Consider the following 26,615-nt stretch of genomic DNA (forward strand, 5'->3'; position numbering starts at 1 on the left):
CTGATTAATTTGACAGAAATACAGTTCTGCCTGTGTCTGATTTAGATCAAGTGATTTACAGCAGCACGTAGGCCTGGTGTCAGTTATGAAGCCACAGCATATTGACCACACTAGACTTGGTTCTTTTTTTTTTTTCTTTTTTTTGTCAGTTTTACAAGATTTTACTGTCTATTTAGTTGCAGATCTGTTTCTGCTTTTGCAGCCTTGGGGCCACCACATCAGAGTACTTTAATACTGAAGTATCATCTGTGGTAGAAGAGAAAGCCTGTCCTAGAGGTCTTTTGTTTGTATCTTTAAAATTGTACTTGACAGAGTCTTAAAATCTCATGCCAATTTATGTAGAGTTCTATGAGTTGGCAGAAACTGGAGTGGCATAGCTGTTGGGTGGGTTTCAGCTTTAAAATGGGTTTAACTGAAAGTTGAGTGTGTTGGTGGAGGAGAAAAAAAGGTGCAGTGACAACACTAGATGGAGCCATTGGAAACTTAAAATGTGTTCGTCCTTGTGGTGCTGCAGAATATCTCTGTGCAAAGCTAAAGAACCTTAACCTGGTATGTTTTATTTCCTACTACTAGTGCCCCTACCCACAAATGCTCCGGAACATTTTTAGCGTTGTTCTCTGTAGTCATTATACCAAATCGAGTAGTACCTGCCTGCATTCTACAGTTTGAATTTAAAGGAAACTGAGTTTCTTATAAAAAAGAAGCATGAACTATCTGTAGTTTATATATTGATACTATAATTAATTCTATATTGATAGTTTGAATCCAGATTTAAACTGTAAGGCAAGAATAATTAACTTCAATTTTACTTTAAAATCCATTAAATGAGATAAGGGTTTCTTTAAATTGATACTATTACTGTAGCCTTGAATATCTAGAGATAAAAACAAGGTAAGGTCTATGGAGGAAGAAGTAATTTTTATTTGATTGTTAGAATTGAGAAGACTCAGAGAAGAATGCAAACCATTCTCAAGGTGTGAAACAGAAGCCACAGAGTTCAAGCTTTATGGGGCTGGAAGGTGCTGCTCTGAGTTAAATTTAATTGATGTGGAGCAGGGCAAGGTGAAAGTTGACTGTACTCCAGGGGACAGGTAGAGAAGTGTAGGCATCCTTAGCTCTGAAAACTTTTAGGAGTGAGCTGTGGGTAGATTTAAAATGGGATGCATAGAGAAATGGAGGAACAGAGAGATTGGATGGCTTTCAAGGGATTTTCATGATACACCTTCATAACTCAGCTACATGAAAATATTGATGTTTATTGCAAAGACAATATTGATAAGCATTGCACAGCTCTTGTGGATGTGTTAAGCTCTTCCTTGTGTTTCATCACTTGTGTTGGTGATTTCATTCAGAGGACTGAATCAAAATAACCACTGTGTGACTGTATTTGAATGTTTAAGCACAATTCTGAAAAGTTAGTCCATTAATAGGAATTAAGATATACTTTCCCAAGAAAAAGATCAAAGGACACACATGAGTGTGCATAAACAGTGGGATCTGGGGTCAGGGGAAAGTTTTGGATAAATGCCAATGAGTCACCTAACAGACACTGATGGGTTAGTCTGGGTATCTTGCATTCCCTTTTCAGATGGACCTGTGATCCTAAGCCACACATAAGAGATAGTCTTCACCAATTGAAAATACCACATAACATAAGAAAGTGGGGCAAAAAGGCTAAGTGAAATGCTTCCTACTTTGTCACCTTATTTTTTTGGCACTTAATTTGTAATCACACTCCATAGCTAGATATTTTTTGTAATACAACTACTGTTGTATTTTTAAATCTATAACATATACCAATGCAGACTAGAATTAAATAGTTGATTATTCAACCATAAACATTTTAAAAGAACCTTTAAATATTTAAAAGAGTAAACAGTTCACGTTAAATTATGGATTCTCCACTGACTGCTCTCAGCCTGGAATGACCTTTCACATTGAGTAGTGTAAAGTATGATAAAAGTGGAAACAAAGAGGAGTGTTAATGGCCTTGAAGTCAAAATGCAGACCAAGTCCTGACACATCATTTTGTGTACCCATTTTTTTTTATTAGCCTAAGGAGCACTTTCCTTTTATGTTAATTTAAAACAGATTTTTTTTATCCCTGAGTTAAAAGTCTTTTGTGAGGTTTTTAAGTAACTGCTGATGTAGGAGTTTGATAAGTAAAATGAATGGCAGTACATCACTTATAACCCCTGCTTGTTTGTTTCTTTTAATGTAGACATTAATAAATGAGAACATAGATTTACTTGGCCTGGTATCCACCTTGTAATTCCTTGCAGAAAGAACAATTCACTCCACAAGTCCAGAATTAGAAGATGACAACCTCTTTGGTATTTGAAAATTGAAATGCATTTACCAGTTATTTAGAAAATATAAAGGAAACAGGAAGCTGAAGGAGCTTTCTCAGATTCAGTTCTGGGTTCTCAAGATTTTTCTTTCCTTTTTTTTGCACTACTATAAAGCAAAATAACTTTGATCGCATAAATCCTTACTTGCAGTGGTACAAGAAAACAAAAAATAAACCTAAGCAGATTCACATTTGTTTTCACTGGAATACAGGAAGGGACCTTATGAGTCAGCTGGAGTTGATGCCCAAAGGATTCATACAGATTTATATGTTTGCAGTGCATATGAGTATGACAGGATTTATATGTGCTCTCTCAACCCTCCGATGAATAATTCTTGCTATGAGCAATGTCACCGCATGTGACCTGTGGTAGCTTTTGAAGTAAATGAGAGCAGTGCTTTCAGGATGTGCTTGAATTTCTTCCATGTCACCAGCATTTGGTAAGATCACATGTACCTCTGTTCTTCTGGAAGTATGGTTTTTGCAAGTAGGTAAATAATTCCTGACTCTTTCAAGCGGTGTGCATATTTAGCTATTTTTCTGATTCATATTATTCCTGTCCCCTTCCTGAAGAAAGCACATATAACTAATAAAAATTGATGGCTTGAGAAACATCATGTATGTTTATTTTGAATTAAAAATTATTATTTAAGTACTGTCATTCCTATTACATACATAGCACAAATATCACATTAAAGACATCTTTCACTATATAAAAATTAATACACATTGCAACAGGAATTTTTACACTATTATTCTGCCTATGAAACCTGTAAATCATATCCATATGCCTAAATAACAAGTCATGCTGAACACAGTAATAAAAGGCCTTTCAAACTTCAAAGAGAACATTCCACTGCTCAATAACCTTCTCTCTCTGAGGGTCATTTAGTCATAGGTTAAGAGTTAATGACAGCAGTCAAAAAACAGATCTGCCATGAATTTTACATACCTCATTTAATTCTTCTGAATTGTTATATTAACTATCCTAATTATAAGTCAATCTGATGTATCAATATGAAAAATAACATAAAGCATTTCTATTTTAAAGTTTGTTGAATATTCTTCAATGAAAAATCCAGAATTTCACCAACAAAATAGCATTGAACTTTTATAGATACTCACCAAAGTCTAATTATCTGCATTTTCACCCAGAGCCTCCTTTTAGTCCTGGTCTTCCACATAGAGGATTTATGGCTGCACCATAAGAGTTAGTGACATCCAAATATTCTTGGGGCTGTGACAGTGAAGACCATCACACAGGGCTGTCATTTCACAGCACTGTGCTTTAATTCTTGAGCTTTTCCACACAGTGTTTCAATGAATGTTACAGATATGCACTACATGCTCTAGGGTTTGTAATTTGCTAATTAGGAGAACAGGGTAGCAAAGAGCAGTGTTCCACACAGTGTTTCAATGAATGTTACAGATATGCACTACATGCTCTAGGGTTTGTAATTTGCTAATTAGGAGAACAGGGTAGCAAAGAGCAGCACAATACAGTCTGGCACAGGGCCCTAGGAGCAGATGATCCTCAGGGGTAGGAATTTATTGTAAAAGAAATAGGATGCAAGATGCCTGTAGGTTGCACCAGAGATGACAATCCTGCGTGAAGCATGCAGAAGTGCATTCATAAGGCTTCTAGAAACTAGGGCTGAGAACCCCTAAGGAGAATCTAAGTTATAAACTAGATAAAAGCTTCTGTGTTGGCTGCTTAGGTCATGCTTTCTAGTGAACACAAGCAGTTTCCTTTTCTGTCTTCACAGTAAGCCTAAGAGCCACTCTTAACCCACAAGCTTTCAGGCACATTGCTTCTGCAAAACAGAAACCCCTCACAGGTAGAAGAATCTGTACGGGGGTAAATTCAGAGAAAATAACACTGAATTTTACATTGACCAGGTGTGGGTTTTTTTGATGATCACACATTCTCTGTTTTTTGAGCATGTCTGTATCTATCCTGGTTTGGGCTGGGATAGAGTTAACTTTCTTCTGAGTAGCTGGTACAGTGCTGTGTCTTTAGTATGAGAATATTGATAGCACACTGATGTTTTGGCTATTGCTAAGTAGTGCTTTTCAATTTCCCATGCTCTGACAGAGAGCAGATGCACGGGAAGCTGTAAGGAAGCACAGTCAGGATGGCTGACCTCAACAGGACAAAGTGATATCCCATTCCATAGAACATCATGCCCAGTACATAACCTGGGGGAGTTAGGGAAGGGGAGTCCCATCACCACTGGGATGGACTGGGCATTGTTCAGTGGGTTCTGAGCAATTCTGTTGTACATCATTTGTGTTTCTTGGGGTTTATTCCTCTCTCTCCCCTTTCCATTACAACTACTACTAGTAGTAACATTATTATTGTTGTAGCTGCTATATTTAATTTTGTTTCAATTATCAAATTGTTCTTACTTCAACCCATTAGGTTTACCTTTTCTTTCCAAATGTCCCCACTAGGGTGGTGGTAGGGCAAGTGAGTTGTGGGGTACTAAACCACAACACTATAAAAAAATATTTGCCTAAGTGTTTAACAAAGTGATCCACAAGATCTAAAAGCAAAATTTTGAAGTTAAAGGTTAAACTTACCCAGAGGCTTAGACTGAAAGAAGCCTATGGATATAGCAAGATCTCATCTCACTCCATCCCACTGGGATCTTCAGTCCTGCATTGGACATCCAGGCACTGGTCCCTTTTTCAGTGGAATGGGGAAATGTGAAAAGCTCAGAGCAGGGTTCACAGTGGTGGTCAGTGATGGTACCTTTCCAGCCTAGGTATTCTAATGTCCATTGTAATCTCCTGGAGGTTAGGTGTTCATGTTGAAATCCCTCTCTATCTCTGTAAGAAAATCTTTGGAACATGGTTTTTATCCCCTCAGTGACTGCTTTATCTAAGAGCCTTCTGGGGTTGAAGCAGACTTACTTGTCTCTCTGGCAAGAGCGTTCCATTCTGGAAAATGAAGTTGATATATTCACTGGTCTGGACAGGAAACCAAAAAAGCCTCTACAGATCAACACTGACATGACACAGATGTAATTAATATAGCAGTCCAGTTGCTAAACTCCAGGATAAGCTAGGAAATTTAAAAGCTTGTTTTCTTTTCACAGAATTTAGCTTTACAAACACTTTTGTGTGGTTTCACATAAAGGTGTATTTTTACTCCATATACCTCTGGTGCTACCAGTTAAGTGTCAGGTTTGCCACTGCAGCTCCCTGGCTTTCTGAAGAGTGTGCTACAGGTGCAACTTATTGGCAACACAGCCATTTGGTCAGGGTGCCCCCAGATGAGATAGAAGTGATGGGGAAGTTCACTCACTCCTTTCACTCCCCTGTGGAGCTCAGGGACCTCACCATCACACAGATGTTTGAATTTAGAGCCTCTTGGAGGAGCAGGAGAGATGTAAGGCTGTGCTTGTGCTGCCAGGCTGCTTCACCTGGTGTTGCACTGGGATCACCTTCCCCTTCTTGTCCATGCAGAGTTCATGCTGGTGGGATGTGTCCTTCTCTCTGGAGGAGCACCCACAGGCAGGAGCCCAGTGCAGCCCAGGGTAGCCCTGCTGCAGGGGCTCCACCAGGGTGCTCACAGGTCAGACTGTGCTCACAGGTCAGAGGATCTCAGGCCAGCTCACTGAATAGATAGCACAAATAGCCTGCAGGTATGTTTGCCAGACCTAGGTCCCAGCTGGTTTAGGAAACACTCCCAACACTCAGGATCAAATCCTAAATGCCTTACTGAGACTAAAGGCATGGTTAATTGTTTGGTGCTTTTTCCAGCCATTCAATCAATCTTACAGGATTTGGCTCTATTTTTATTATAAAGCAATCTATTTTTCTTATAGTAATAAAAAAATAAATCTTAGTTGCACATCAGAAATCCATTTCCTGTTCCCTGTGTTGTGTCAAATGTTCCATCTCTGTAGCATTTGTTTCATATACTCTATTCCCTTTGTTCACAGTGCAGTGTAGAATTGGAGAATTCAGCAACTGGGAAAAAAATCATACAGATGTCAAGACTATCACTTCCAGTTCAGGATTATTGCTCATAATATTTTCTCTGGACTAACTCACAACAGACTTCAGTGGCTTAGAAAATAAAACTGCCCTACTCTGATCTGGTTAAAGCACTGTTACTCAGGCCTCACACTGGGGAGAGGAATTTCAGTGCAAAGGAGATATTTTCATTGTGTGGTAGACTAAGAGGAAAACCATCTTCTAGTGCTTTTCAAAAAAGTCACTGAATAGTTAGTACTAGTGTGCTGTTATCCCCTTAAAAAGATTAACACACTACACCAGGAGCAAATAAATAAATCACACAAGCTGTCAGGCAGACACGGGGGAAAAAAAGCTTCTTTTTTACTGAAACTATTGGGTCAAGTGACCTTGTTTTGACCTGGGTTTGGACAGGAGCCAGTCCCTGTGGAACAAATGTAAGAAAACTGTACTTGAAATGGCTTTGGGGTTTTTCTTACTTTCTTTTTGTTGGGCAGAGTTTTAAAATAACAGAGAAAAATCAAATCCATTTGAATAACTGATGTATTTATTTTCTTATATACACTTAAATATGGCACATCTGACAGTAGTTGTACAATAAACACAAAATTATAATCAAAGCTGAACAGTAGATCAAATAACTCAGTGCTGAACCTATTAGAAGCCAAATCCTGTACACTGAATTTCTGAAGAAAGTTTTACCCAGGAGCTGCATTAGCTAAGGATTCAGAGGCTAAGATTATCAAGTCTCAATTTCTGAATGACTGGCTGGAGACTGTGACTCTATTTCCATTACACAGTTTCATCTTCCATAATGTAACATTGAACTGGTACTTTCCAATCTTTCTTCCATGCAGCCAGAAATTCATCAGCTGTTGTTACCTCTTAGAGAACAATTACCAATGTCCCAGAGGATTCACTTGCAATTAGTGATTACTCTAATAAATAAATGCAGACTGTATTAATTCTTCTGCTATTAATGTGGAAGATGTTCATGTTTACTATTGTTTGAAAGTCAGTGGCAGCTACTTTGCAAAGCAGTGGATTTTCAAAGAAAAGGGGAAGTTCAGTCAAGGAGTTTCTCTGCTTTGGGACCCATGAGAACCTCTCTTCTCTTTTGGACAACGACAATGCCTGGAACACACTGGTTTGGCAGTTGGGCATGTTCTGGGTTGGGATGGACATCTGTCTTCACAACTGTTTGATAAAGGAGAAAGAACACAAAAGAGAAAAGCATTTTTATATGAAAATTCTTCGCTGTCACATTTCTCAACTTTTTCATCATTGAACACTGCAATGCTCCCTACACACTGTTTGGGAAAGTGTTGACATTCTACAGCACAGGGAGACAAGAATTTACTGCCTCACAGTTTCTGACTACAGCAGCATGTCTGGCAGTGGTCCGTTTGTCCAGATTCACAACTTCAGTGATATTTTCCTTTCCTGAGACCAGTGAAGTCCTGAGGGTTAGCACTGGATACTGCTGCCCTTGGACTCTGCAAAGTAGCTGATCTCACTTCATGATTAAGCTTTGATCCTCCAGAAATACTGCATGGAAATCTGGCACTGAGGTCCTGCATCCAGATTACAGGAATTTCTAGATGCCAAATTCATGTAAACCAATTATTACATTGCTCCCCTCCCACCTGTCTGAAACATATAAATAACCAATTCCTTCATGCTCATTTTTAGCTCTGCTCTTTTAGCTATTTTTATACTTGCCAACTATTATGTGTTTGTTTTTCTTTTCAAAGCTGAACCTCATGATGCAAATGTTAATTCTTCCACAGCATCTTCTCTGTGAATGAATCTATGAAGCCACTGGGAGTGGACCCTGTGGGTGACCACTCAGAGAGCTACAGCTCTGCCAAGTTGCCCAGGGGAACTGGATGCTGACTATCCTTTCATAAACTTCAAGACTAAACTACTGCATGCTCCTGGGTCTCTACACAGAATCAAAGCTTTCTGAAAAATTTAAAAAATTAACTTATCCATGAGGGCATTTTCTATCTGAGATTTGACACTGAAATCTCAAAACTAATAATACAAACAGATTAGGAAAATTCATGGAGTATAGTAGCCCCAGAACAATTTTCCTGCTTCTCAGTGGGGTCAGAGCTGGTTGAGTAGATTTATATGTGTACAAAATTGCATTAGGTTTAGAAAATTACTTGTTCTGAGGACAAACTGGATAAGGAATGCGTTGTGTGGTCTGTGTGCAAATTTAGGGAGCCTTTGTCCCTAACCATCCATGACATTGCCTTCAGCTGGCACAGAGAACAGCTGGCACAGGATGGGTTCTGCCTACCTACAAGACTCAGTATCTCATTGCAAAACTAACACCAGTTGTACAATTTTAATCACCATTCCCTAAAGATCAGCAAAAAAAAAAGGTGGTAAGTATTGACACTTGAATAGTGGCCTTGTCCCGATTTCTTAAAAATACAAACAAACCTTAGGTTCCTTTTATATGGTAAGTGCTGTTGTTGTTGTTGTTGTTGTTGTTGTTGCTATTATTATTATTATTATTATTATTATTATTATTATTATTATTATTATTATATCCCTAGCTTCAGCAAGGTATTTTATCCCAAGTGGACTCCCAGCCAATTAAGCACTTGCACCTCTAATTCAGCTCTTGCAATGGAGACACTGAATGGCAAGGATCACTTACCTGCAGGTTTCAGCATGAAATATCTTGTGCTTTAGAGCACAGCTCTCCTGGCTCTCCCTACACAAATAGCAGCTGCAGTTCTCTTTACTTTGAAAGAAATCTGTGGGACACTTATGTCTACAGATGCATTCACAGTTTTCTTCATCAAATTCCATATGTTGTCCACACATAGCCAGCTCAGCAAGAGGAGGGAGTCCTGCAATAGCACATTTATATTTTTGCAGTAAGCTTTACATGACTAAATTCTGCTTTTGAAGAGACTTTATATGTTCTATATTCATTAGGACTCACACATGTACTTTCTGATACATTCTAGACTTCACAATTTCTGTTGCAACTTCCTGTGCAGAAAAGGACTCGAGGGGATTGTGCTGATCATTTCACTTTATTCTAATACTGCTATTTCTTGTGGGTTGAACTTAGCACAAAAAAAATAGGGGGATGTATATTGCAAGAGCCTACTTTTATGCTTTGGAATGCACAAATATTTACTGGACAGCAAGTTTTAAAAAGATAATCTCAAAAAGGATTTAGTCTGCACCCGTGACAAAAAGGCACATCCATGCAAAGTACCACACCCACCACATGTGTACTTCACTACACAGTCACTGCAGAAATTTTTAAGCAGTAATACTATGTCTATTAGGGGCAAACTGGCCTAGCACTTGAACAAGGAGCACATTCATATTTGTCAAAGATGAAAGAAAATACTTTGTTTCAGAAAAAAAGCCACAACAGCCAAGGGAACTCACTGTCTAGTATCTTCCCTGAAAATGCACATCTGGAGTACAATATGAAGCTAATCCTAGCAAAAAGGGAACACATTTTGTGAAAGCTTTATTAAAATGCAAGCAGCACATCCCTGGTTAAAGGTCATGGCATATAAGGTGTCATTGGGAAGGTAATTTCCTGTGGCTTTACAATTAGCTCTTGTATGTAACCTATGGAATGTGAAATGTAACTTCACCTCTGCCATCTGATCCCTGATCTCAGTGGGCAGAAAAGGCTTGCACCTTACTTGAAAGAAACTTTCATTATTATTTACTCAATGATGAAAAACTAGTATCTCAACGGAATAAAACCTGAGGCCTATTGAAAGTAAGGAAGGAGTCAGCCCAAAATTCTTGGAAGACAAACCCTTTCCTTGGGGTGATACAGCTTGGCATGTGTGAAGTGGTGTTGAGTGTTTCAATCTCACTTTGTTTCAACATCAAAGACAGATTTTAAGTTATTTTGTCCCAGCCACTTGCCAAACACAATGTACTTCAGAGAATGATATTTCTTCTGAGGAAGTATTGAGTCTATGTCAACAAAGGCCATAATTACACAAGCCACAGATTTTAATGCTCCAAGCTGACTTTTCAAAAGCCTCGGAGGTAGAAGGGCTCTGGCTATTCTCAGTCCTTCAGGCTCAGTCTAAAACAGAGTACTAATCTTTTCTGGACGGAAAAGTCTAACTTGTTTGACTGCCTAACCTGATAGAGTGAAACCACTATGCAAATTATTTCTTGCTTATTAACATTAGGAGATTGCAATCAGTAGACCAGCTTATGAGGTTATTTAGCTTTATTTTAGTTTGCTAGTCTAGGAATTGCTTGCCAAATTGATGTACTGTTGCTTTGAATGGTTTATTCTTTCTCTCGCTGAATGCAGCTTAAAGCACAAAGGCATGGTTTCCTTCTCTGTTTCCTCTAGTGCTATGATCATGTTATTTTGACCAATACAATTTCCTGAGAAAAACAATTTTTAAAAACCTTACACAGGACTTGGAGAAAATTGTATTTCTCTTAGTGTTTATTGCTAGTAAGTATATTTAGACTTGCACAATCACTACCCAGAATAATTCCTGCAATTTTCCTTGAGAAATTAAAATTTTACAGGAGAAGCAGGGGAAGAAAGGCAGTTGCTATTCTTCTGCAATTTTTATCCTTTTCCATTTCCTTCTACAATCCTGAAGAAGTATGCATACATGCTCCTGCATATGTAGAGAATATCAGTTTGAAAGATTCCTAAATAACTTAAGATTACCATTAACGGTACTGAAATATTTTGAAAGATCATATAATTTTTTGCACTGACTACAGCTAACATGCAGGCCTGGTTTTGCCTATCTTATTGCTTATTAATTATTTTCTTAAGAACTAAAAATAAAATTAAGAATTAAATTAGTACCTGCCCCATGCAATGTATTCTAGGGCATTTTTTTCTACAGTTAAGTTTCCCTAATGCAAATCATACAATTTAAGGTGCATGTGAAATAAAAATTTGTACAGGGTACCTACTTCACAAAGTCTTATAAATACTTTCCTATGTCCTGCTCAGATTGCTGATACAGAGAGACTAAAACATCCAAGCAAAAAAACATGAGATGGGGCTAAGAACATATGTGTGTTTATTTTCAGGTAAGTTTCCAAACCATAATCCAAGTCTACCTAGGGATATGGAATAAAAACTTTAACTCTCTTAATGTAAAAAAAGTGAGAAGAAGACCAGAATGAGAGACAGAGAGCTTGGAGATAATATGCAAAAGTGTCTCTTTGTCATTCCATCTTTACCTTCTCGTCTGTTGGAGTGCTGTGTGTCTATAACACATTCACATTTGTCACTATCCCAGATCCATCCATTATGACAAAATTTGTTGGTAAAGGGGCATCTAGAAGAAAAAGAGATTGAGATAGGAATTTAAAAAAATATATTTAGGAGTATCAGAGTAGGCATTTGGCAAAATGAGCTGCTGGTGTGCTGGGTCTGCCACCTGTCCCACGTGAAGGCCTGGCACCTGTGTGCATTACTGCTGCAAAAAGAAGAAAGGCTGGTTCTGATGACAGTGGGGAACACTCTGGCTTAGGAAAAAGCTACAGTTTTTCAGCTCCACTTTTCTCTATAAAACAGCTTTACCCCAGGCAGGGTGGTCTTTGTCCTGCAGTATTCATGTTGTGTAAGTTTACTGAATTTTGCCTTGCTGCCAGAAGGGTCAGTTCCAGTTTAATTTGCCCATGTTCGTGGATGCACAGGGGACTATTTCAGTGTTAGAAGAACAGATTGACTTTCAAGCCCTTTGCTCTGGGAAGAAAACTCACAAACTGAAAAAAGACTGAGGTTCTTATGTATTTGTTAAGAAAGAGGATTCAGAGTGACCAGCAGGCTGAGGGAGGGCTGGAGTGAAATTTGCTGAAATGACACCTCTCACCACCCCATGTCCAACTGAAGGGCAGTGATGGGGATAAGCCAAATGTAGGGCTTGACAGAGATTTTTGAGCTGACTTCCAGTGAGTCATGCAAGCTATTTCATTTTCTAGAGCCTTTGTTTAATTTATGTAGCCTTTCCTTACCAGGAGTACTAGTATTTTATGCCACATTTTGGAGTGAGATGTGAAGTGACTTTTCTCCCATCCATGAGCCTGACAGATGTAAACCAAGACTGGATCAAAAAGTGAAAAGCCAAGATTCACATTGATTCTGACCCAAGGTGCCATAAAGTGTGACAGAGGGCTTTAGCCTGAGCACAGAACTCAGTGTGCACTGGCTAAATAATGCACAAGCAGAGTAACTGTGTCAGGCTGAAAACATCTATGCACACATTCTCAAATAGCTGCAGTGGAACATAGTGCCAATAGGAGCATTTTGAGTCCCTGCTAAAGAACCTAAATATCCTAGTGACTCCATATGCTGCTAAACTAGCCTACAGTTTGTTGGATTCTGATGACCATTCACTTAAAATTCACATGGTTTGGGTGAACTTTCTAATGCTGAGTGATAACCAAGTTATTCAGAAAAACTGTTGGGCTAACAGAAAGAGAATAGGCCATTATAACATGCATATCAGGACAAAAAAATTTCAACATGTCTAGAAGTTTGCAAATGAGGGACTTACCCATCTTCTTCTGGGTACTGGACAGATCTTCGTATGATGGTGTACTGGTGGCGCTGGGTGTTTGATGTACACTTACAGGCTGTGTGATTGGCAATTTTGATGGGCACAGGCTCAGGAACACTTGTCAAGGGAACCGAGATTTCAAACAGCTAGATGGCACAAATAGCATTTATTTTTCAGTTTCCATTCTACAGTTAATAGTTATTAATAATTACAATTTTAAAGAAAAATCTTGTATTCTTTTCCACCATTTCCCCCACCCTTGTTCTTATCTAGAGATAGTTACCATAAATATAAATGAGCAGAAGTGCACTGAGGTTTTTGAAGAGTAAGCAATGCCCATCAAGGTAGGGACTTGCCAAAATGGGCATTCTAGTGTTGTATTACAGCTATTAAACACCCAAGACTACTCAGAATTATTTGCAAGCAAACACAAAAACCTATTTTGGATTCTAGGGACAAATGGGAAAGAGGTAGGTGTAGAGAACTTTGTTTTTGGTTGTACCATCAGATGAGTCTCTACTACTTACAGAGACAGCTACTTAACTGTCCTTGGGTATAATCACAGTATGCATCTTTAGGGACCTAACTTAACCCCCACAGCCTCCTCAGAGAAGGAAGATACAGGAGTAAATAGAGGAAAGTTCATTCTGCTTCAGCTGGGTTTCTGCAGGGAATTATCCTGGAAATGTCTCTCTGTTGACTACAGCAGGAGCTTGAGTCAACAGAGAGTCAAAGCAGCCCAATTTCAGTGCATCCGGATTGTTGAGTGAGCTCTGAATAGGCCTGAGGAGGCTCTGGTTCCTTGGGCAGCTCCTGTAGGAACTGTTGAAGGGATCCACACCCCCTCTGCCTCTCAAACCAGCTTCTTTCCCATGGAAATCAAAGCATTGAGCACGTCTTGGTGTCCCAGCATGTCTCGGCTTAAAGCTGCATCCACCTGCAGGGGCTGAGTATTCCTAAGCAGACTGCTTAGGCATTAAAACTTGCATGTTGCAGTCTAACTTCAGGTGGCATCAATATCCTCCACTCAATATTTTATACCAAGGGAAAAGAATCCTCTCACTAATATGGGAATATGAAAATAATTCCATTAGGTGAATAAATCTGAATTAATGGTGGTATATCCAGAAATTGAACTTATCTGGGGATTTTGAGAGAATGATTATTTTGAAGGATGCTAAAGGAATATTACACGCTGCAAAAGTGCAGTTTTTCAACAAACTTATGAACTGCTGCTCAAAAAACACAAAAATAAATAAATACTTCTTAGCCTGACCTAGCTCCCTGAGCTGATCAGATGTGTTCTGTGTGTGGCCATCAGCTCATAACAGCTTTCTCCTTCTGGTGTGGAATGAAAGCAACTAATGAGCATTGACGCAAGAAGGACAGGCCCTGATTTATTTTACTCCAGCTATATTCCAGTACAACCAGACACAGTGGAATTACATTCCAACAAACACAAAATAAATACAGAAGTGAATTGGACCTGTTCCCCATAAGGGCTTCAGTTTTCTTTTTGAAACAATTGCCCTTGATCTTTATTATGATTTAAAGAAAAGGTTTTTTTCACAAGTAGAGTTTCATTTATTATGCCAAGTGAAATAGGAATGCACAAGATGAAGGTTTATCAAAGAGTGTCCCGTGCTTCATCTGTGGGTATGAACCATAGAATCATAGAAAGGCTTGTTGGAAGGGACCTTAAAGATCAGTTCCAACCCCTTACCCCCTCCCATGGGCAGGGGTGCACTAGACCAGACTGCTGATGAACAATGGATGGTTTCATCCACAGAGTGGACTGAAAATACTAAACCTGGAGCTCTGCTCAGTCACCCACTGGAGCAAGATATCTCTGTACATAGCCTCTAGCGGAAGTCTACAGAAAAAAGCTGTCTGACTACTCTATGCTCAGTTTTTGGGACTGGTCATTAAAACCTGGGTATTGCCTGTTGCACCTATTTAGTAATTGACAACTGGTTTATGCCTTTCTTTCCCTAAGAAGTGTGTGATTTGGGACATTCAGATACTGGGGCATGCTAATTAAGAGCATCTGGTCTCTCCTGATGAATATGTCTCTTTTTTTGGCTTGCAAAATTACGCATCCAAAATTATTAGCCAGGCCTCTTGGCACAGATGATAATGTTGAAATACAGCAGCCCAACACAACAAAATTTCCTGGGGTTAAACCTTGGATACAGAGGATTCCTAGGAGACAATGCTCTCAAGGAGTCCCCAGTCCAAGTAACAATAATTTAAAGAAGGATCTAACTTCTGATCATCATGAGCCTGCAGTCACTTTCTCAGGACCTAATTTTCCATCTTTGCACATATATAAACAACTTCTAATAATGCAACATGAACGTAAAATGCTATTGCACACTCCTGCATTCACTCCACATGGATAAAAAATTAATTCTTCTGTTTGTTATGATAGTGGAGACAGATCTTTCATAACAGGATCTCAGAAACCAAACATCCTCCTTCCCCTCCCTTTTTGGTGAGCCAGGGTAAAAAGAAAACAGATGAATAGCCTCATTTACCGTTTTCGACACGTAAGTTGTACTTGTATTCATGCAGCTGAGACTCTCCTCGTTGCAGCAGCCTCCACATCTGAACACATTCACACAGGGAGGCTTGAAAAATTTGTTGGTTGTTGTACCCAGCTCTTTGGCAACTTCCACACAGGTTTCCCTCGGCACACACTGAGTCTTTTGCCATTCTTCATCTATGACTGGAGAAAAGAGCATTTTTATGAACAATCATGGCAAAGTTAAACCTCTTGATTAGTGAAGCAAAAGCATTATATAAATAAAAATGAAGTGCTGGCAGGCCATTTGCACTTACTTGGATCAATTTGCACTTATTTGGATCAATCTAAGGACCAGAGGGAGTCTAAGTGCAAAATTATCCCAGTAACTTACACCAGCTGCACTGCAGAGTTGTTGCATTTATCTGCCTTTAGCTTTTAATGCAAATGACCAAAATCTCTGTTCATTCCAGAAGATCAGGTGGAGCTGCATTGATTTCCCTTAGCTGAGACTCCCTCAGTGTCTATCTGACCTCGCTGCCCCACGCTCTGCTCCCCTTTGCTGCAGGGTAGCCTTCCTTACTGTCACTTTATCCTCTCTCTGAGTGCACCCCAGCACAGACCCAGCAGGGCCTGGGCCTTGGTGCAAAAGCACATTAATGATTACCAGATTCTGGTCAGAGGGTTTGAGTACTCCTGGTGGATGTCAGCCAGAGAGCACAGCTTCCAAAATGCCCAGTGACTCCAAGACAAACAGTCTCACACCTCAGTACCACCAGGGGGTTCAAGGCTGAATAACAGGAATATGAATTCAAGCGTGAGTCGTCTATTCAAAACACCAGGGCATCTCTCAAATTCTGAATTGCTGTAGACTAGTAGACCAGGCTTGACTGATTTGTCAAATTCTGACTGTGAAAAGGAATAATGCATTAACTGCCTGAACCAGACAGAGAAAAAAGTGACATTTACCTAATAACCATAATACAGTATGGAGTTCTGTCAAGAGGTGGCTCTCCTTTTTTTGCCTTTTGCTTACTTGATTCAAGTTATAGAATTTCTCATGAGTCATCAATGCTTATGCTTTATGTTATTCTTAAAATTATGAAAAACATTTTTCTTCTTTACCCCCTACATCAGGTTTGTGAAAGACGAAAAGCAACTTTTATACTATTAAAAAAATTCTCTATCTTCCAGTGCAGCCCAGCTCCCTACTATTGTAAAAGCAGTGCCTACATTTACAGTGAAGATCTGAGAAAAAAGAAATCTTGGAATACTTTTAACCTACATGCTATACCTTGGCTTGAGGTGAAGATCTATTTTTATCATTCCTGATTTTCCCTTTGTTATCTTTAACTTTTTTTCAATTGACAAATAATTTTGTTTACTCCTGCCAAGTCCTTCAATATGGTTAATTTGCTCCATTTTTCAGTCATGCAAAGAGTACAAGAAATAAGTTTGATGTCTGAATTGTGAAGAACAGGCATAAATTAAGAGAAGAATAATCATTACAATTAATATAATTTTCTAGAGTAATGCTAGTTCTATCAAAACACCAATCTTATCCTAACATTAAAATAGAAAATAAAGTGTTTGCCAGACTCACTAATGTATGTGCAAGTAATCACTTCAGATGTCACTTGAATGAGCATAAGCAGCTATGACCTTTCCAGCTGCACACGTCCTCACTTTATTAACCACTTCTTTAGTAGAAGGGCTGTTACAGGAACTGGCTGCCAAGCAACTGAGTGTCACATTTTGTTCAGAAGCCCTGTTGTCACCCTGGTCATTTCTGAGACCAAGCACAGAGCAGTTTCTGAGAAATTTGTTTGCGATGCAGTCTCCAGCTTGACAGTGCGGCAGTCCTTAGTGATTGAGCAGCTCAGGGGAAACTGTGGTTAGATGAAGTGACACAAAATTTCAGTGAATTCATCGTTAATGCTTTAGAAAGGAGGAACAAAGTCCTGAATTTTCCCTGATGGAGTTTGGAGTGCCATGGAAGATACTCTAGTGAAACAATGATAAGTCTTGACCCAGCCTTCTCATCAAAACATTTTATTAAAACAAAACAGATGCACTTGGCAGAAAGGTCACTGTTTAATGACTGGAAGGGGTGTGGGAAAGAAGTACATGTTTATGGGCTTTTGTTTTTTCAAAAGGAGCTTTAGTAGTTTGAACATATTAATATATTAGAACAAAAGTATTTTCTGTCCTGAGATAACTCCACTTTGAATGGAAGAATGGCCAGCCCAATGGGCTTTTTTAAACTTGAATTTCAGCACCTTGACTTTTAATGAGAAAGCTGACATCTCTGTGTCTAAATTTAGATTTCATAGGGAAAATAGGAAGCAAGCTAATAGCTGTTCCAAGCAGAAAACTCTATCAATATGACCACAGTAAAATAGAACCACAAAACAGTTTAGCTGGGAAGGGACCTTATAGATCATCTAATTCCAACCCCTCTGCTGTGGGCAGGAACACCTTCCTCTAGACTAGGATGCTTAGTATTCAATCCAGCCAGGTCCTGAACACCTCCAGGAATGTGTCATCCACAGCTTCTCTGGGCAACCTGTTCCAGTGTCTTCCTAATATCTAATCTAAACTTTTAGCTTCACTACATGCCCTTGGGAAAAGTCCCTCTCCAGCTGTCTTGCAGCTCCCTCTTAGGTACTGGAAGGCTGCAATTAGATCTCTGTGGAGCCTTCTCTTCTCCAAGCTGGACAGCCCCAACTCTCTTAGCCTGACTTCATAGGAGAGGTGCTCCAGCCTTGTGACCATCTCAAATAATTCACAGCACACTAAATGTCATAGTGACCTTATTATCTGAACATTATTTATGTTATAAATATTGAGTTACATTATTCTGCCATTGAAAAATGGCCATTTCAATGTTCTCTGCCTCAGTAACATTTAATAACATCCCCTTTTGTCATGCTGTTTTGACAAAAGAGATGTTTTAGTTTTGCAGAAATGTTGGTGTTCACTAAACAAGCAACAGTGAGTAGAGGATTACACCACTTGCCTCTGGGTACTCCTAATAAATCTATGGATTTTTAATGTTTTTGAATTACAGAGCTATATAAGCAAAATGTTTATCACTATTAAAATCTTTCTCAATTGTTCTTCATGTGTGTATTTGTTTTAACTTTTTTTCTGTATAAAATTTCTGTGGAAAGCATAAAGCTATGCCTGTGATATGAAAATCCTCTTCAGACAGGCACTTGTATACACATTTCTGTGTTGTGGCTCAGGGAAGCAATTTAAGACCTTTGTTCAGACATCATTTAGCTGAGTAATAGTGTGTGAATGAGGCTGGAGTTGTTGTAAAAGTGGTATTGGAACAGGATCAGTAATATCTGATTTCCCAAAAGGAAAGTGATATGATAATATCACAGCAGGATAAAAACAAAGATTATCTCAGCCTGTCCTTCATTAGGCTACAGTTTAGCTTTGCTGTAGGATGCCCATTTGCTGGACCAAAATGTAGTAACTGATCCTTTGTTTTACATCCATGAATATATAATGTCTCTTGAGCATCACAGCTACAAGGAACACTATTCATACTTGCTCCAGATGGAAGGAGTAGGTTGTGATTCTCCACTTTTAGTTGTTGGTTGGTTGCCTCGAGGTCTTCTTTTCTCTGGAGAAACTTCCTCAAACAGATCGAGGTTAGGGCAACACCTTTTTCCTCTCAATTCCCACACAGACACTGCTGCTGGTGCAGTGCCTTGTATCAGAGCACACCTAATAAAAAGGGGATTTCTATGCCTGCAGTAAAGTTTATTCATTTCTGCCTGCAAGCAAGTTCTGAGATGTAGCACAAAGCTGCCCTTCAGCCCATCATCCAGTCATTCTGACCTGGTTTTTGTACATTGACTTCTCTTTCTTTTGTGCACTGACAAATCCCTGAACAGTACATCTTCCCTTTGGAGAGTATGCAGAGAAAATAAGCCTGATTTGGCCACAAAACAGGGAGGTATACTCAGGCTGTTGTCTGACATGATTTCATACAAAGTCATTTTTCAGAAACACCCTGTTGTTTCTAGTATGGGTATATTCTAGGAAACCCCTTACTTCACAGTTTACTGCACAAGAATCAAGGAGGGGCCTTGAAGCTGAGATCAGATTTGGCCACAAACCTGCACCTACCTTTCAGTGTGTCAATATCATAGAAAGCAGCAGCAAATCTGGTAGAGCGATGTGAAGCAGAGCGAGAGTCTAAGTTGGCCAGGCTCTTGAGTTTTAGCCTGCATTTCCACAGCTTCCAGTCCTCAGAGTGGGTGATGTGAAGCAGCTCCTCCAGGCTGGATGCTCTCCTAATCTGCTGCTCTGACCGCTCCAATGCTGACAGAGATGTCCTCTGGAAGGGAAGGGGGAAGTCAGAGAGGCAGTGCTTTGCAGTCAGGGCAGCACATGGAGCACTTGTACCAAAGGGCTGCACGTTGCTGAGGATACCTGGGTGTGCCTGGGGCAACAGCAGCACACAGAGCTGTCCCAGGCTATGAGAGTACCCTGCACCAGACTTATCTGCAGGATTTGTGCCCACATAGATTGGGAAGGGGAGATGCCCACTTCTTCACCCTCTTCTTCACAGACCTCAGAACTCCTTGATAAGTGCAGACTTTACTGTGTCCCTGGTAGAACTGGTCACATCACTGCTGTGCCTGAGCTGGCTAGTTGTGCCAAAGTGAATCCCAGGTCACCCTACAGGTAACTTGAATCAGTTCAGCTGGTGAGCCCAGCCACCAGCCACCTCGGGTGCCAACACTCTGGTTTGAGCCAAGAGACAGCACCTGGGGTCAGGTGATACAGCTGGGAGCTGCACTAAATACAAGGACCCATCCATACAGCCCCCAAGCACATCACTCGACATGCTGCAAAGTGCAGGATGCATCTGCCATCTCCCATTGTGGCTACACTGGGGTCCTGCCCATGTCCAGCCTCAGAGCTGTGGCTGTGCAGCAGCATTAGCACAGTCATTGCATTTTCCACCTGTGTGATGCTCATGACCACTCTGCTTCCATTGGAGAAAGCTTCCTATAAAGACCTCTACCATCACTTTGAAGTTAATATTCACTTTAAAAATAGCTGTTTAACACTTAATATTGCACAGCATCCCGTAACAATACTGCTTTCTTTGGCTGCTGCTTTCTGACATCTGTGTTGGTGCCCTTATCAAAGCACTGAGTATTTACTTCCACTGACTCACCAGATCTGCTGAAAACATTGTCTCCAGCACAAGTAAGAGGTTATCTTTGTAAATGTCTCTGTTGCACTGAGCTGGTGCTCTCTCAGTTGTACTCTGGTTGTACAGTGAACTGGTTTTTTTGACTTGCAAACAAAAGGTTGCAGTGCCAGCTGTCATAAATAAAATTACAGCTCTTTCATGCAAAGCTGTAGTACAAGAGGCTGCCAATGAGCTGTGTAGCAGACAGCAGTCTAAACCAGTAACAAGTGAGTGCTCTGTGTAGGGCTGGGGAAGATGTGAGGGGAAGGACCACCTATAACAGAAAGATTTTTAGGTGGCATCTGAAATCCAAGCACTGAGTGCATCTGTTACTTTTTATATAGACATCTGTGGCATTTACTTTGCAACTTTGCAATACAGATGTTAGCCTGTACACATGGGCCAAGTTAATTTTTGGGTAATTACCTTCCATTGACCTAAAATTCCTTAAGTAGTTAACTCAGAAAAAGTTGTTTGGTCTCCTTTTATGCCTTCAGAATATTATATTGTGCTCTAGAAAGTTGCCATATTTCATTATAGAGATGGCTGCTTCATAGGTGAATGATTTCTCATGTATTTCACATGTGGTAAAAACTAGAAACCCCATCTCAATACTTATGAACAAATAGTTCAAAAGGAATGTGAATACTTAGCACCAGTAACTGAATTTCTAGACAGTTTTACAAACAAGATACCCAGAATTTTGCTGATCCAGGAAAGCTGAAATTCAGCTTGAGGTCAATGTGTCAAGACTTATTTGTTCTGATAACCACAGCTTATGTTCACTCCCATTCACAAACTGTCTCCTTGGTCTTGCAAAATATGTGAGTGTAGGACCAGAACTGGCATGGTAATGGGACCAAAGACATCAAAACTGAACTCTATTAAGCATCAACTTTTTTCCTCTTTCTTTGTGGTACAAAAGAATGTTCTAGCTGAATCAACATCCAAGACTTCTAAACTAGACTTAATTTACAGAGAACCCGTAAAATGAGATTATAGCATTCTGGAACTTGGAAGATATATCCCTGCACTTCTTGTAAGAGTCAGCAGTTTGGGATGAGTAGCTTCTCAATTTCTCTTACTCCTATATCAAGAGCTTTTCTTAATCATAGAATCATAGAATTGTTAAGGTTGGAAAAGACCTCTAAGATCATCAAGTCCAACCATCAATCAAACACCACCGTTGTGTTCATCACTAAACCAAACCCCGATTATTATATGAGCAAAATAATCTTTAAACCTTAGATGAAAGAATACAGAAAAAGTAGCAATGCCTCCTCATGGTAAGCAAAGATCACTGATTTTATCTAAAGCAAGATTTTTTACTGTTTTAAGGACTTTTTAATTTTTAAAGATATACAAATTCCATAATGTGAACACAATACCCTGAAATTAACAAACTATGCCATCACAAGTGTATAAGGGTCATTAGTAGAGGTCATTTCTACACCAAAAATGCATCTCCAATAGGATTTGAATTCTGGCAATTAAAAAAAAATCACCTCTGATATTGATGCATAATAGTGGTACTAACAAAATCTGCCTATGTATTCAGGTTGTTTCTTCTCTTACTGTTCTTCATATTTTGCAAATTGGAGTCTATGGTCAAAGGAAATGGAAGGAGCAGTGCTCATTTTAGAATTGTCATCAGAAATGTATCCTAATTAACCTAACCACGATCATCCAAAACTCACACAAGGTTAGCACTTCTCTGACTTCTCTGTCAGATCCAACTCTGCTCAAGCCATCCAATTGCCCAAGCTATTCAACCCTGAAGTGAAACCCCCTTCTCTCATCATGTGTCCTAACAGCTATCCAAGCTCTGCAGCTTGATGGGATTGCCTGTTGCCTTCCATGATAACACAAGGATAATTGTATTCCTGCTTCTTATATTTGACTTCTTCCCAGAGGGAACACATTTCACAGCTGACTTTTTAACTTCTTCACAGGATTCTCTATCCAGTACAGAATTTCCTGGTGCCCTTTCCAACAGCACTGAGATAAATATGGTCTTTGCCTCTGAACATTGCTGACTCTAGGCAAGATGGTGAGCTGAAGGCACTGCTGGCATCCAAGGGAGAACTAAATCTCAAGTAGTTATAGGATTTTACAGTGGGGACATTTATTTTTTTTGTGAGCTGGTTGCCCTGAGCTCCTTCTGTAGCAAAGACAGAGAAATATAGACGCTTTTAGAGCATGATTCATTTGAAATCACACTGAAAGTCTTTTTTCTGAGTGACCAGGAGGGCCGAGCTCACCAGATCACAAGAGGTATCAGTATGGTAGATCTTTGGTCAAACATATCTCCACACCGCTATCTGGGGTATAAAACATCTGAAGAGAAACACTGAACTTTGTTCCAATCTTGCAAAGTGTCAAAACAGGAACAGTGAAAAGCCCCTTATGTGTTTCTTTTGATTCATTTGAGACTACTACAATGGTCTTATCTAAAACCTTGTTATAAATGCTTGCTAGAGCACACAGCAGACAGTTAAGCCATCAGAAGGACATCCTCATCCTCACTTTGACCACAGAGGTGGCCTCCCACAACTTAAAAGCATTCAAAAGTAAAAGCTTAAAAAATGAAAAGTGTAGAAGGTGCATAAGCTCCATCAACATCACAAAACCCTACAGCCTGAACTGCTTCTGCCATCCTCTTCCTACAGCACAGCTGCACCAAATAGGTAATTGCCATGAAATATTTCAAAAGCATTCCTTTCTGGTCATACTATTTTGAAAAGGACAGCACCACATACAAACACAAGAACCTCTTACAGTCTCAGATAATACCATGGATGAAGTGCCATAGGGCACCACACAGGTCTGGAGACTTCTTTCAAATGCTGCTGTTTAAATTCAAGCTCTGTTGACATATAGACATACTCTGGCTGACTGAAAAGACTTACTTAAAAGAATGCAGCTTTGGACAGAAATGTGAATAAATCTTTCAACATGTGAAAATGGAGGAGGGTGTTAGATTAAATAGTCCCAAACTTTCCTGTTATTTGATTTAGGACTTTATGCCCTCTCACCTTGATAGCAGGTGGAAAGCTCATAAAACTAGCATTTGAACAGGAGAGGAGCTCTTCACTCAGCCACAGAGCAGAGGAAAGATACACAGATGTCACACTGACATTTCACTGACTTTCCTGGGAGATCCAGCTCCTCACAAAAAGCGAAAGAGGAACAGCACCACTGACTGCTTCCCCTGACTGTAGCCATCTGCACATGCTGTTTCTCATTTTGCAGATATCCCTACCTCCTTTTTTTCAGTCTTTCTCTGATGACTACATTTCTTCTTTCCAGGTTCCCTACCCATTCTCCACTCTGCTCTCAACATCTTGAACTGCTTGGATCCCACTGTGCTTTTATGTTGTTTATTTTCACTGCTTTCCCCATATTCTTCTAGGTGGGAGTCTGGTGAAACCTATCTCAGGCTGAGCTGCTCCTACTCCAGAAGAACATCCATTCTTTTCCATTCCATGCCCTCATCCAATTTTCCTTCACACTGACACAGATTTTAGTAATCATCTGAGGTGAGCTGTCACCATTGTGGAAGTTGTTGGATGTGGAGCAGATGTGGAGCAGAACTTCACTGGACTTGGCAGGGTACACTTGGGGAGCAAAAACATTAACTCTGGCCCTAGAAACCTTAGAATATGCATTAAGAGTTAAGAGAAAAAGAAATTAGACAAGGAGTCTTTGGGAAAGGACCATGGCAATGTCATTTCCATGCTCCCAAAATTAAAAAATTACCTGTCAAGCCATATTATTGGAAAGCTCCAAATGTCCTAAATTTTCAGTACCCATCAATGTACATCCCATAGTCAACCAAAGACATAATGCTATTCCCTGTGAGAAATATTTGAGTAGAATTTATCGATAACAAATATCAAAGTAGCAGGTTTAAGTAGTTCATTCTTATCTCCTCAGCTTGCTGCTGCTATTAATGTAATTTTTCTAAGGACCTTGTCTAAAAACAGATCCCATACCCCAAGATAAAAACCAGATTCAGAATTAACTGAACTCACATATTTTTCAAAACACTTACCTCTCATATGTTCCAAAATTTTTCTTCAATTCAAAGAGGAATATCTGTTTTCCTCTATTTTGGCTATGAACAATCATCAGGAAATGATAACACAAGTTAGCATTGTGATTTTTGGATAATTACAACTCTTGTCCTTCCAAAAGAAACCATAATGGGCTATCTATCTTCTTCCTAGTAATCTCAGATGCCAGGAAAACCCTAAAAGTAGTCAGCATTGGAAAGGAACAAGAGAAAAAGCAGTGATACATTCAGTGGCCTTTCCCACCTTGGACACTGACTAAAATCAGCCACTGAGTTCATTTCCCCACTGATTTATGCTAGTCCAATATTTGCTTATGTCATACGGATGCACAATCCCACAGCCAGCCTGCACTGTTCAAACTGTGCTCTTTCTTGAGCACTGACCATATCCTATCAGGGGCTGCAGCTCTGCACTTTGCACCTCTTCTCCACCCTTGACAAGCTCCTCGATTTCCTGCTTAGGAAAATAAAGAAAGCCAGCAGAACCCACCTTTGCAGAACTCCTTTTTTTTCCCTTGGCATGTGCTGCTCTTTTCAGCAGCATTAATGATGTGTTTCAAGACCTCCTGGAGGTATTTTGAATAACAGAGGAAAGATGTGGAGTACAACAGTAAAAAAAAAAGGCCTGCTAAGGTCTTAAATTTATTGAGGATCTATAGCATAAAAACATATGAGGTTGTATTTAAGCAAACAGATGCATGAATGATCTGCACTGATACAGATGATTAATACTTTGTGTGCATGGGAAAGCAAAACTAAAAATTTATAGAAATCTATATTTTGCTCAATCTGCCTGCATTTCACTCTGTACTCAAGCATGCTCATAGACCCAGGAAATATATCCTGAAAGCTGTACACATTATTATTTTCCTTAAGCCTCAGCCTCACAGTCTTTTTCCACAGTAGGGCATAAACCTCTGCTTAAAACTAAACATGTGTAAGAATTCTTCTGATAAGGAAAGTTTTTCTGCGTTAGAGTCACAGACACTGTCATGGCAAGTGCTGCATAAATACCAATGGAAGTTTTCATCATTACCACTGTGTCTAGGGCCAGGACAAATGATAAGGAAACTCTCAATAACCTTGCACTATTTTATGATCCATCCTCTCAGCAGCTAAGCAATCGAAAGAAGGTAACAGATTTATCTTGCCAGAAAAAGCAGATTGTAGCTGCATAGCACAGTGATGATTCTCTTAATGCCATTGTATCACAAACTTGGACAAACAGGCTTTAGATAAGGTCAGACTAAAGCTTTCAAAATTAACCAATCTGTGGGGTGGAAGTTTTGTCTCTAAATGAGGGCACCTTAACACAAAGGGTACTGGCAGCACGTGAGGACAATTTGAACCTTTATGCCAGCATTGTGTGCTTAATGCAGCTGCTGCAACTGCATTCAGTTCAAGAGAAGTTATGTAGAAGACAAAGACTTGATGCAACCAGAAGGTGAATTCCCTGTTCTAGTGCTGCCTGAAGGCTAATCTCAGAACTAGATTCAAACCAGCTTAAATACTAGGTAGGTAATTCACACCACAAGAAAATACCAAGGATTTTGGCTTCTGTGTACGCTACATCTGTATGCTACAACCTCCTTTTCTCTTCCACGATGCATTCCCCAAGGTGATTTTACCACAGTGTATAAACTGATTATAGTTGCAGGCTCATCTTGTGGACATAGAGTGCTTACAGCTCCCTGCACCTCACAATTATAAAAAATAAAAATTAATTTGATTCTGTGATTCTATTCATCTGAATGAATATGAACTATTTACCTGAGACTCCTTTCACAGATGGAGAAAAATAGGGCCACTGGGTGAACATTCATCCCATTCTAAGGCCTGTTTAATTAACTCTGCCTCCAAAATGCCTCTTCCTCTCCACTGATGCTGAAGGATGAATTGGCAGATCA

At 39.6% G+C, this 26,615-nt stretch overlaps 1 protein-coding gene across 1 annotated transcript in view; it reads right to left on the bottom strand.

The window, feature by feature from the left end:
* Nucleotides 1–6,859: 6,859 nt before the first annotated feature.
* The window catches only part of VEGFD (vascular endothelial growth factor D), a 30,441-nt gene continuing 10,685 nt past the window's right edge, over nucleotides 6,860–26,615 (bottom strand). Inside the window, exons 2-7 of the mRNA XM_021532353.3 lie at nucleotides 19,556–19,766; nucleotides 15,423–15,613; nucleotides 12,883–13,031; nucleotides 11,564–11,661; nucleotides 9,009–9,204; nucleotides 6,860–7,531 (exon numbers count right to left, since the gene is read on the bottom strand). Coding sequence (XP_021388028.1) covers nucleotides 7,405–7,531; nucleotides 9,009–9,204; nucleotides 11,564–11,661; nucleotides 12,883–13,031; nucleotides 15,423–15,613; nucleotides 19,556–19,766 — 972 coding nt within the window. The 3' untranslated portion in view covers nucleotides 6,860–7,404. The remainder of the gene's footprint in view (nucleotides 7,532–9,008; nucleotides 9,205–11,563; nucleotides 11,662–12,882; nucleotides 13,032–15,422; nucleotides 15,614–19,555; nucleotides 19,767–26,615) is intronic.

This window comes from Lonchura striata, chromosome 2 (assembly GCF_046129695.1).
Source record: "Lonchura striata isolate bLonStr1 chromosome 2, bLonStr1.mat, whole genome shotgun sequence".
NCBI lineage: Eukaryota > Metazoa > Chordata > Aves > Passeriformes > Estrildidae > Lonchura > Lonchura striata.